Below are 11527 nucleotides of genomic sequence, written 5' to 3'. Positions count from 1 at the left end.
TTAAGGCGTTTTGTATAATTGGGATTTAGACCTCGTTTTGGGGTCGGATTTTGGAACTAATTACATATTCGGGCTCGTGGGTGAATGGGTGATCGGGTTTTGATCCGAACCTCATGTTTTGACCAAGCGAGCCCGAGGTCGATTTTTGACTTTTTGGGAAGAATGATAAGAAATCTATAATTAAGCACTGGAATTGGATTGTTTAGCGTTTATTAATGTTATTAAATCGATTATGTCTAGATACAATTGATTTGGAGCCAAATTCAAAAGGAAAAGTGGTGTTTGAGGCTTGAGTTGGCTTTGGAAGTTCGAGGTAAGTGTTTGGTTTAACCTTAGCTTGAGAGATTAGGAGTCGTGTCTTAATTGCTACATGTTAATCGTGGAGTACGACGTATAGGCATGGTGATTAGTATCTATACGTCGGTGTCAAGCATGCCCGTGAGTCTTGTATTGTACTTGTTATGACTCCGTTGTGGTTTATTGCACTTCATATGAGGATTATCATAATTGTTCCCTTGCCGGGATGTTATTATCATTATTGTTTCCTTGCCGAAATGTTATTATCATTATTGTTCCCTTGCCGGGATATTATTATTATTATTGTTCCCTTGCCGGGATGTTATTATCATATTATTGTCCCCTTACCGGAATATTTGTTTTGATATTATTGTTCCCTTGCCGGGACCCTTTTATGATTGATGTTGCTAAAAGAAATGGGAGCGGGTTGCACGCCTGCAATGGTAATATGTGAAATGGGAGAGGGTTGCACGCCTGCAATGGTAATATATGAAATGGGAGCGGGTTGCACGCCTGCAACGGTATCATATGAAATAGGATCGGGTTGCACGCCTGCAACGGTATTACGTGTGTACCTGTTTCTTCTATTTCCTTATTTTTTCTGGTAATTGATTTATGGCATTCCTTATGTTTCTCTACTGTCGTTCTGTTGTTACCTGTTACTCCCCGCAACATATTTCCCCTGCCCAATTTTAATTGTAAATATCTGCTTCTATTTCCGATGTATATGATTTAACTGCACAGGTTTATTTGGTAGTTTGGTCCTAGCCTCGTCACTACTTCGCCGAGGTTAGGCTACGCACTTACCAGCACATAGGGTCGGTTGTGCTGATACTACACTCTGCACTGTGTGCAGATACTGATACCAGAGCGCTTGGACCACAGTGGGGGTGCTGTTTTCAGTCCACACAGGCGACCCGAGGTAGTCCTGCAGACGTCTGCGGGCCTTGGCGTCACCTCCTATCTTTCCTCTTTCTGTTTTTATTTATTCAGAGACAAACTTATGTATTTCATTCATACTTTGTTTGTAGTGTTCTTAGACAGTCCATGACTTGTGACACCAAATTCTGGGTAGTCTTGTTTAAATAGTTGTATTGTTTTTCTTCCGCTTGACTTCCCACAAGAGGGGTTGCTCTAATGGTAAGCAACCTCCACTTACAACTAAGAGGTTGTGAGTTCGAGTCTCCCCAAGAGCAAGGTGGGAAGTTCTTGGAGGGAAGGATGCCGAGGGTCTATTTGGAAACAACCTCTCTACTCCAAGGTAGGGGTAAGGTCTGCATACACACTACCCTCCTCAGACCCCACTAAGTGGGATTATACTGGGTTGTTGTTGTTGTTGTTGACTTAAATTCCGTTGTCTTTAAATTATTGCTCATAATTGCTAAAGGATTAAAATGGGAAAAAAGGTAAATTGATCAAACAGTCGGCTTGCCTAGCTCACATTAGTAGGCGCCATCACAACTCCCGATGGTGGGAACTCCGGGTTGTGACAGTTAGTTGCAGAACTTAATTTGTAGGTTAACTTAAGTCTGTTTAACTATGACTTTTCTTTTGGAACAATGTTTAAATTATATTTGCTACTGGGCAGCAGTTCAATGCTAATTTTGTCAACCAATAAGGCTGATCGAACTTGGTTGTTTATATATGCGTGCTTGTTTATGTCAAAATTGCTTTTTTCATTCCACAATTCATTCATTTTGTCAGTATCATTGTACATAGGGTTATGAAGACACTGATTAGTGCTAACTAGACTAAGAAAAAAATTACAATTATTAGTGCTACTACAACAACTAAAGTTACAATGATCTTCACCCTCTTCCTACGTTGTAGTCGATCTCTCTCTCTAATTCTTGATAACAACTCTGAAATCACCTGTTTATAGTGATCTGGAAGAGGTGAGTCAAACCACCTAAAAAATTACAATAATTAGCTCGACCATAGTTTGAGAACCCATAAAACCTTCTTCTTGGATTTGCTGGCTTCCAAGTGATGAAAAAATGAGCTTCAACTCCACAATGACAAAATACAGGACTTTGATATATTTTCACAGTCAGAAAAAAGAAAAAAAATTTAAACAAACCTTCAGATTTTAAGAAACGTGAAGGAATGAAGCTTCAAATGCTATATAATAGAGAGATAATGTATTTTACATTGAAGGAATAAGAACCCACTTAAATATGCCTCATTTTTTTTTACCGCTGGGTGTTGGGAAGGAGGCTCTCACGCTCATAAACATCGTGATACTCATGCAGCAGGCTGACTAGGACCAACTGATGCTACATCGGATCGGTCAACGGTCAAATATGTTTATTAGTTATAGATTTTACGAGTTTGAGTGTTTAAATGAGAAAGTTTAAAGTTTGTGTATCAACTTTCAAAAGCCATACAAGTTTAAGTGGCCAGCAAACCAGTACGACCCTTAAAAAAAAATGACAAGAACTTGAGACCCATTACTGAGCGACGAGTTTTTCAGACTCGGAACTAGGACCGACTCAAATGTCATCGGAACTCAAACCCTTATCGCCATCAGAATGGGAAAATCTAATCGACGACTACAACCACGGCGGCGCAACACGGCTACTCCGGTGGACTTCCACCAACTACGCCGCCATTCCTCTCTTTAACCTCACACTTTCATCACTCCTCCGCAAAGACCTCCCTCACAATCTCAAACTCCAACTCCTCATCTTCCTCGAAGAACAACAATACAACAACCAAAACGACAACGTTTCATCCACTTTCCTTAACCGTCTCCTCGAAACTCTAAGATCAGTCATCCAATCACCAAACGACGGCGTTTCAACTTCATTCGCGCTCAAAGAACAGTTCCTCATCTCGTCCACTTCGATTTTCATCAATTCCGTTAGTTTCCCGTTAAATTCTGTTAATTCGAGTTTTATTACTCCGTTTGAAAGCTTAATTGAGCTTCTGTTGACTATTATCAACCGGCCGAATCATAGCGTTGACCGACAAACCCGGTCGATCGCCTGCGAATGCTTACGTGAGTTAGAAATTGCTTTTCCTTGTTTACTTTGTGAAATTGGATCACATCTATGGAGTTTGTGCCAAAGTGAACGTACTCATGCTGGCCAAAGCTATGTATTGTTGTTAGTTACTGTTGTTTATAACATCGTGAAATTAAAACCTCATGTATCGTTTAGTAATTCTTCGAGTACGTTGGTTCCGTTTAGTGTACCGAGGTTTTTAGTAGATGAAAGTTGTAAAGATGAGGTTTTTGTAGGGGGGGAGTTGTCAGATTTGAGTAATAGGGAGTTAAGGAGAGTGATCTCATTTTTGTTTGAATGGCCACAAAATTTGACTCCTTGGGGTCTCTTGGAGTTTATGGACAAGACATTGCCAGTTGCTGCAGCTTTAGATTTGCAGGGGTCTTTGTTGAAGGTTCAGTTTTCAGGGTTGCTTTATACGTACGATCCTTTGTTATGGCATGCTTATTTAGTCATGTATTTAAGCTTTATGGACTCGTTCGAAGGGCAAGAGTTGGAAATCGCGAGTCGACTCTTGTTGTTGTCGAAAGAATCTCAGCATCATTTGTCTTTCCGGTTGCTGGTGCTGCATTGGTTAGTTGGATTGATACGGTTGGTATTGAGGAGGGATGTGGAGAAAAGGAAGAATGTCGTTGATATGAGCTTGAGCTTTTATCCGTCAGTGTTTGATCCGCTTGCTTTGAAATCATTGAAGCTTGACTTGCTTGCCTATTGTTCTGCTTTGATGGATGATGAAAAAGGTGTAGTGAGTGCAAAGGGAAGTTCGGGAATGACTAAGGAGAAGTTACTCGAAGACGGCCTTGTTTGTGTATCAGCTTTTAAATGGTTGCCTCCTTGGAGTATGGAGACTTCTGTGGCATTTCGTGCTATCTATAAGTTTTTGATTGGGCAGTCTCACTCAGACAATGATTCTATCTCCAATAAAATCCTTGTGGAGCCAACAATCTTCCACACTGTGCAGGTACAAATACTTAGATTCTGTTGTTCTGTATTTACTTTAGTTTTGTGACATTGCTTCGACGCAATTGGTGTTTCATAAATAGGGAAATATTTATACATTCTTTTTCGCCGTGCTTCTGTAGTGCAAACAGCTGAGAGTTTTCTTCTTTTCCCTTTTTTACTTTTATCTTGTAGAATTTGAAAGATGTAGGAGAATATGTTACCGATGAAAGAAATCTATAGGATAATTAAAGGCCGAGAAGAACTGCTCCAACACAAAAGATAAGAACTTTTGTGAAGAATCTGCATATAGCTTAACACTCTAATAATATATATCATTCATTTTGTCACTTTTGCTGCGTAAAACTGGATTGGTTTCTTAGGTGTACTTGTTCTTCCTTCTATAGGTGCCCTGCCACGTGTGTAACTCTAAAGTCTTTCCATCTCCTCATCGAAATCTGGATGTTAGGAAAACTTAGGGGTGTGATTAGAGTTCGTCTCGAGGAGTTTAGAAATGAATGAGATGCGTCTCCTCCTGACATTTTACTTTATCTTATCACCAAAAAAAAAAAAAATGATGCATCTCCTCCTGACTTTGACTTAGCTATAGTACTGATACTCTACTTTGATTTTGCAAACGAAGCTTGTTTATTTTGTGCCTAAATGATTTGGAAGCTTGACTTTTGTTTGCAGAGAACACTTATAGACTCTTTGTCTGAATATAGAGGATTGGTTCCTGTCATTGTTGGTTTTACTGACCGCTTATTGACATGTCACAAGCACCGGTGGTTGGGGGAACGCCTACTTAAGACATTTGATGACCACTTGCTTCCAAAACTCAAGATAGATTACAAATTGGTATCTTACTTCTCTATATTGGAAAGGATTGCTGAGAGTGATAAAGTTTCTCCAAGTGGGTTAATGGAGATCCTTACCAAGTTCATGGTATTTCTTGTCGAAAAACATGGTCCAGATACAGGATTAAGGTCTTGGGGTCACGGGAGTAAAGTTCTTGGAATTTGTCGAACTATGATCCTGCATCAACATAGTTCCAAATTATTTGTTGGGTTATCTCGTCTTTTATCATTCACTTGTCTTTATTTCCCAGATCTGGAGGTTCGCGACAATGCCAGGTAATTCTATGAGAAAATCTCATCCTGTTTCCGACCTCATTCTGTTTGTCTGTACACACTGTTTATATCGTCACATGTTCTCCGCGAATGACAGATGTAAATAACATTGGGAAGTATATTCATCACTAAATTTGCAGGATGAAAATGGAGAAAAGCATTCATGTTAACTTTGCAGGATGCTATTGCTTTTTAACATTTGGTGGTATTTTGCAGAATTTACCTGCGGATGATGATTTGTGTTCCTGGGAAAAAGCTAAGAGACATTCTAAACAGTGGGGACCAGCTTCCTGGAATTTCTCCATCTACTCATTCCAGCTCTTTCTTTAGTGTTCAGTCTCCTAGAATTTCTCACGACCCTAAAAAATCTAGGAGTATTTCATCCTGCATGCATCTTGAGCGCGTGGTGCCATTGTTGGTTAAACAATCTTGGTCTTTGTCCCTGTCAACTCTGGGACTTGATGCCAAGAAACCTAGTTATATAGAACCCATCAAGGACAATGTGTCCCCAAGTGAGCAAAGTGAGTTTGACAAAATTACGGATGTTACAGTGATCTCTGAAGCCAATAGGCACATTCAGCCTCCGGAGCCATTACGTGTTATGGATTCAAAGATTTCGCAAATTGTTGAAATCTTGAGGAAGCATTTTTCATTTATTCCCGACTTAAGACGCATGCCAGGTTTCAAGATTAAGATACCTTGTGCTTTAAGGTTTGAGTCAGAGCCTTTCAGTCGCATTTGGGGAATCAATATGCCAGCTAATGGGGTTGACACCCTTCCTGCCTTATATGCAACTGTGCTCAAGTTCTCTTCTGCTGCACCATACGGCTCTATTCCATCATGCCATATTCCTTTTCTTCTAGGTCAACCCCCCAAAAGTTTCTATTCGTTTAACCAGACAAATTCCCTTGATATTATCCCTGTGGAGAATGTATCTGAAACTTCTGGAGACGACAAAAGCTTCAAAGCTCCTGTTCTGATTGAATTGGAACCGCAGGATCCAGTACCTGGTCTTGTTGATGTTTCCATTGAAACGAATGCGGACAATGGTCAGATCATTATAGGACAGCTGCATAACATTACAGTAGGAATTGAAGATATGTTTCTCAAAGCTATTGTTCCAAAAGACATCCCTGAAGATGCAGTATGTCGATACTATGTGGATCTGTTTAATGCCTTGTGGGAAGCATGTGGTGCATCAACCAGCACTGGGCGGGAAACATTTGTACTTAAAGGAGGCAGAGGGGTTGCAGCAATCAGTGGTACTCGCTCTGTGAAGCTACTGGAGGTTCCTGTGGCATCATTGATCCAAGCGGTAGAGCGATCCTTGGCACCTTTTATTGTATGCGTAACCGGTGATCCTCTAACCAGCCTCGTGAAGGAGGGAGGAGTTATAAGGGATGTTGACTGGAATGAGGTGACTTTGGGTACCTCTTCCACTGATGATACCATCTCAGAATCTAGTATAGTTGCGGGGCCGCTTTACCTCAAGTACAAGGATGATGAAGATGAGGGAGGGGGTTATGTCCAAATTAGTAAGAAAAACCTTGGATCAATTCAGATCTTAATATTCCTTCCGCCAAGATTTCATCTCCTTTTTCAGATGGAAGTGTCTGATACTTCTACATTAGTCCGAATTAGAACGGATCACTGGCCATGCCTTGCTTATGTTGATGACTATTTGGAATCTTTATTTTGCTAAAGCAATTTGTTCTTATCCTTTTCACTCCTTATTTCATTGACAGTCACATTCTTTTTTCCCATATTTCACCTGTGGGCTTCTGATATTTACCCAATAATCGGTCTGTTGTAAATGCTTCTTCGCAAGAAACTTCCTGGTAAGACTGTAAAGATTGTAAACGGCTTGTATAATGTTTCTGATGAGAGCTGGAATGGTGCTACTTCTTTTCTCTTGCAATAATAGTACAACAAGTTTCATGTTTGATAGAATTAATTCTCCAAATCAAAAGAAAAAGTATCTATTCGAGAAATGATAACTGGGTTTTAAAACTGCTTTTGTACTTATCAATTCAATTATTTTACATTAATGGACAGTGCAAATTTTCTGAGTTCTTATTCAAATTCAGAATATGCACCCGAAGAAACCAAAAATGATCTTGATGTTCCAATGATATCCTCTGATCCTCCTTTGAGGGACCAGTGCGTGGTTGATTACTACTTGGATCTGTTCAAAACTAGAGGTAGATTGGTTGTTTGGTTTTTCCCAAAGAAACAAAAAAATTTCCTTAGGTTTATTTTATTCCTCTTGCAAATACTATCTCAAACGATTAAGTCATATGGAAATTTGCACTCTCCCATGCATGGTAGATTAAAGAAACGATCCTTTTGTTCTATAGTGGCTTGATATATCCATGAGAAAAGTTACTAAAAGTTGAAACACACCTACTTCACAAACCAGTGGCTGATGAAACAAGATAATTTTTTTTTACCAATTGAGGTAACTCTATATATTCTCCTAGAAATAAATTCTAAGTAAAATTTCACATATCTGTAGGCACATCTAGTAGGTAACTTGCCAGCAACGTAAAAATACAAAATTTAAGAACTAGAAGAACCGATTCTTACTAATAAAACTAGTATTAGTACCCGCGCGATACACAAACACAAATCATGTCAAATTGTGATGTAGGTTATTTGAATCATGTGCGAATAATCTTAAAATATAAACCTCTGAGATAAAAATTATATAACATTAGATATTAATTATGAAGCAGGATATGAAATTATTGTTCAAATCTCGTAGTGGACAACACACACACACATATATATGTAGTAGCCTAACCCCTTAACTTTAGTACTTGCATTTCGTTTATCTGTCAATATTAAAGAATACGAAACATGTCATGTTGTGATTTGTCTTGTTTGAGCACATTAGATAATATTATTTTAACAAAATTCTTACTATCACTTTGTTTTTATCTCAAAGTCAAATATGTCTCATTTATTACATCATTTTTACGCAGATTCTTTTTTCTTTTTGTTCATTTCTTATAATTATTTTATTATTTATTATTTAAAATTATTATACTATCATATAATTTTTTATTAGCTTAATAATTAAATTAATATCTTGCTTATTATCCTTTTGTGACGACCCGACCAGTCGTCTCATGAGTTACCGCTTCATTTCCCCCATTTCTACTTCTTTATGCTTCGTTATCCGTGTTTTATGGTATCGGGTTGGCCGGATCGAGTCCGGAATGATTTTGGTAAGGTTTGAGACACTTAGTCTCTTTTAAGGAAGTTTGAGTTAGAAAAGTCAACCGGATGTTGACTTATGTGTTAGAGGGCTCGGATGTGAGTTCCGATGGTTTGGTTAGCTTCGGGAGGTAATTTTTGACTTAGGAACGTGACCGGAATGGGTTTTGGAGGTCCAGAGTAGATTTAGGCTTGAATTGGCGAAGTTGAGATTTTAACGATTTCCGGTTGATAGGCGAGATTTTGATTTAGGGGTCAGAATGGAATTCCGAGAGTTGCAGTAGCTTCATCGTATCATTTGGGATGTTTGTCTACAATTTTAGGTCATTCGGACGTGGTTTGGTTGGGTTTTTGATCAAAAGCGTATTTCGGAAGATTTTAGAAACTTAGGCTTGAATCCAATGTGATTTGGTAGATTTGATGTTGTTTGAGGCATCTTGATGATTGGAACAAGTTTGAATAAGGCATTGGGTCATGTTGGTGCTTTTGATTGAGGTCCTGGGGGCCTCGGGATGATTTCAGGTGGTTAACGGAGAAGTTGAGATGTCATTGCAGCTGCTGGGATTTTTCTGCTTCTGGTGTTTTCGCACCTGCGGTTTGGGGACCGCAGGTGCGGTGCCGCACGTGCGGAAGGGGAGCCGCAGAAGCGGAGTTGAGAGGAAGAGCCAGGAGTCGCAAATGCGGTAGTTGGACCGCACCTGCAGAGTCGCAGGTGCGGAGATTGGATTGCAGATGCGAAAAGGGGCCCCGTTAAGTGATTTCCACAGAAGCGGAAGAGAGACTGCTTATGCGGTACCGCAGAAGCGGCAATGGTGCCGCAGATGCGGAACAACTGGGCAGAAAGTACAAAAAGGGTTCTTCGCGAATTTTGGGATATTTCACCATTTTTGACTTCGGCTTTGGAGCTTTTTGGGCGATTTAAGAAGGGGATTTCAAGAGAACTTCATTGAGGTAAGGAATTTGGACCTAAAACTCGTTCTTACGCTATTATTTCATGGATTAGGGTTAGAAATTATGGAAATCAAAGGTTAAAATTGGGGAAAACTAGGGCTTGAGAACTTAGGCTTTTAATTGTGGATTAGAAGGACCATGTGGGGTCGGATTTGAGAACTTTTAATATGTATGAACTCATGGGGAGATAAGTAATCTATTGATGTAAAAATTTCTGATTTTCGAGATGTGGGCCCGGGGCTTGGGTTTTGGTAATTTCGGGATTTGTGCCCTTTATTGATTGTTTTCACTTGGGCCTTGTTCACTTAGCATATTTTGATGCTCTCATTCTGATTTTGGATAGATTCGACGAACGTGGAGGCCGATTCGAGGGGCAAAGGCATCGCGAGCTAGAGATTTAGTCGGTTCGAGGTGAGTAATAATTTTAAATGATGTTCTGAGGGTTTAAAACCCCGGATTGCACATCGTAGTGCTATATTGTGGTGAGACACACGCTAGATGACGGGCGTGGGGTCGTGCACTATTGGGGATTGGGATTTGGTCCGTCCCGATTGATGATTTTATCGCGTATTTGATTGAAACTTATCTGCTATCATTATGATTTGGCCTGATTGCCATATTTGGGCTTCGTGCCAACTACTTGAACCCTTCGGGAATTTTTATTATTATTTTCTCACTGTTTTGACTTATTACTTGAACTCAGTTATGTTATTTTCCACTGTTTTACTACTCAGCCATTTTTACTCAGTTTTGAGATTTAAATGATATTTTAAATGATGTTTTGGGCTTAGAAAGACTGTTTTACTATATCCCGAGGGGCTTGTGATGATTTTGGGACTGAGTAAGGTCGAGGGCATAGTTATGAGGATACACTGATACTGCTACAAGGCCGAGGGCCTGAGATACATATATACGCCATGAGGTGGCTTGATTGATATGAGGCTGAGGGCCTAGATTTGATGCCACAAGATGACTTGTTATTGCGCTTGGGCCGTAAGGGGCCCCTCCAAGAGTCTGTACACCCCCAGTGAGCGCTGGTACCCATTGTGATATAAGATTAAGCCCGAGGGGCTGGTATTGTTCTATGTGATAGCCCGAGGGGTTGGTACTGTTCTAAGATGTTGCCCGGGGGGCGGATTGTTGATACTGTGCCCGAGGGGCGAGCCTTTATGTGTTTACTTTTCATAATTGACGGTCAATTTCCTGTTTAAACATTTAAAAAGGCTTTTCATGAAAATTACATTTGAGTTAAAGGATTCTATCTATCTTTCACTGATTTACTGATTTTAAATGGTTTTACTGCTTCATTATAGAATGCTTTGTGCCTTATGTGATTTCTTACCTTCCGCCGTTATTTACATTTGTTACTCACTGAGTTGGAGTACTCACTTTACTCCCTGCACCCCTATGTGCAGATTCAGGCGTTGTTGGTTCCGCTCCCGAGAGTTGATTCCTCTAGCTTCAGGTGGCGTTCGGAGATTTCGAGGTAGTTGTTGACGTCCGCAGCCCCCGTGTATCTACTCTTTTATTGCTTCTGTCCCTTTTCAGACATTGTACTAGTTTATAGTTTTAGCAGAGTTGTATTATGACTTATAGATGCTCATGACTTGTGACACCCCGGTTAGGGCTGTGTTGGGTTGTACTTCCGCACTTTATTAGCATTATTTGCTACTTAGTATTGCTATATCATGTTTTAGACTGCTTTTATGTTATTTAACTGTTTAAAAAGTGAATTTGGTTTAATTGGTTGGCCTTGTCTTCATGAGAGGCGCCATCACGACCGTGATTGGGTTTAGGGTCGTGATAAGTTGGTATCAAAGCCTAGGTTACATAGGTCTCACGAGTCATGAGCAAGTTTAGTAGAGTCTCGCAGATCGGTACGAAGACGTCTGTATTTATCCTCCGGAGGCTGCAGAACCTTTAGGAAAAAACTTCATATTCTTGAAATTCTTGTCATGCGAACTTGTTGATCCGAGTACTGAACTT

At 39.9% G+C, this 11527-nt stretch overlaps 1 protein-coding gene across 1 annotated transcript; it reads left to right on the top strand.

Annotated features, from left to right (window-relative positions):
- Positions 1-2739: 2739 nt before the first annotated feature.
- LOC104233553 (uncharacterized) lies at positions 2740-7284 on the top strand. Its single transcript, XM_009786964.2, has 3 exons — positions 2740-4263; positions 4935-5374; positions 5588-7284. Exons 1-3 carry the CDS (start codon positions 2794-2796, stop codon positions 7071-7073), a joined length of 3396 nt encoding a protein of 1131 aa, XP_009785266.1. The 5' UTR covers positions 2740-2793; the 3' UTR covers positions 7074-7284.
- The last annotated feature ends 4243 nt before the right edge of the window (positions 7285-11527 follow it).

Source organism: Nicotiana sylvestris, chromosome 12, assembly GCF_000393655.2.
Source record: "Nicotiana sylvestris chromosome 12, ASM39365v2, whole genome shotgun sequence".
NCBI classification, from domain to species: Eukaryota; Viridiplantae; Streptophyta; class Magnoliopsida; order Solanales; family Solanaceae; genus Nicotiana; species Nicotiana sylvestris.
This window is presented reverse-complemented; position numbering and strand designations above follow the sequence as displayed.

Coding starts and splice junctions, on each gene's coding strand:
- LOC104233553 (XM_009786964.2), top strand. CDS start 2,794: ATGTCATCGGAACTCAAACCCTTATCGCCATCAGAATGGGAAAATCTA. Junction 4,264..4,934: donor CAATCTTCCACACTGTGCAG/GTACAAATACTT, acceptor TTTTGTTTGCAG/AGAACACTTATAGACTCTTT. Junction 5,375..5,587: donor GAGGTTCGCGACAATGCCAG/GTAATTCTATGA, acceptor GGTATTTTGCAG/AATTTACCTGCGGATGATGA.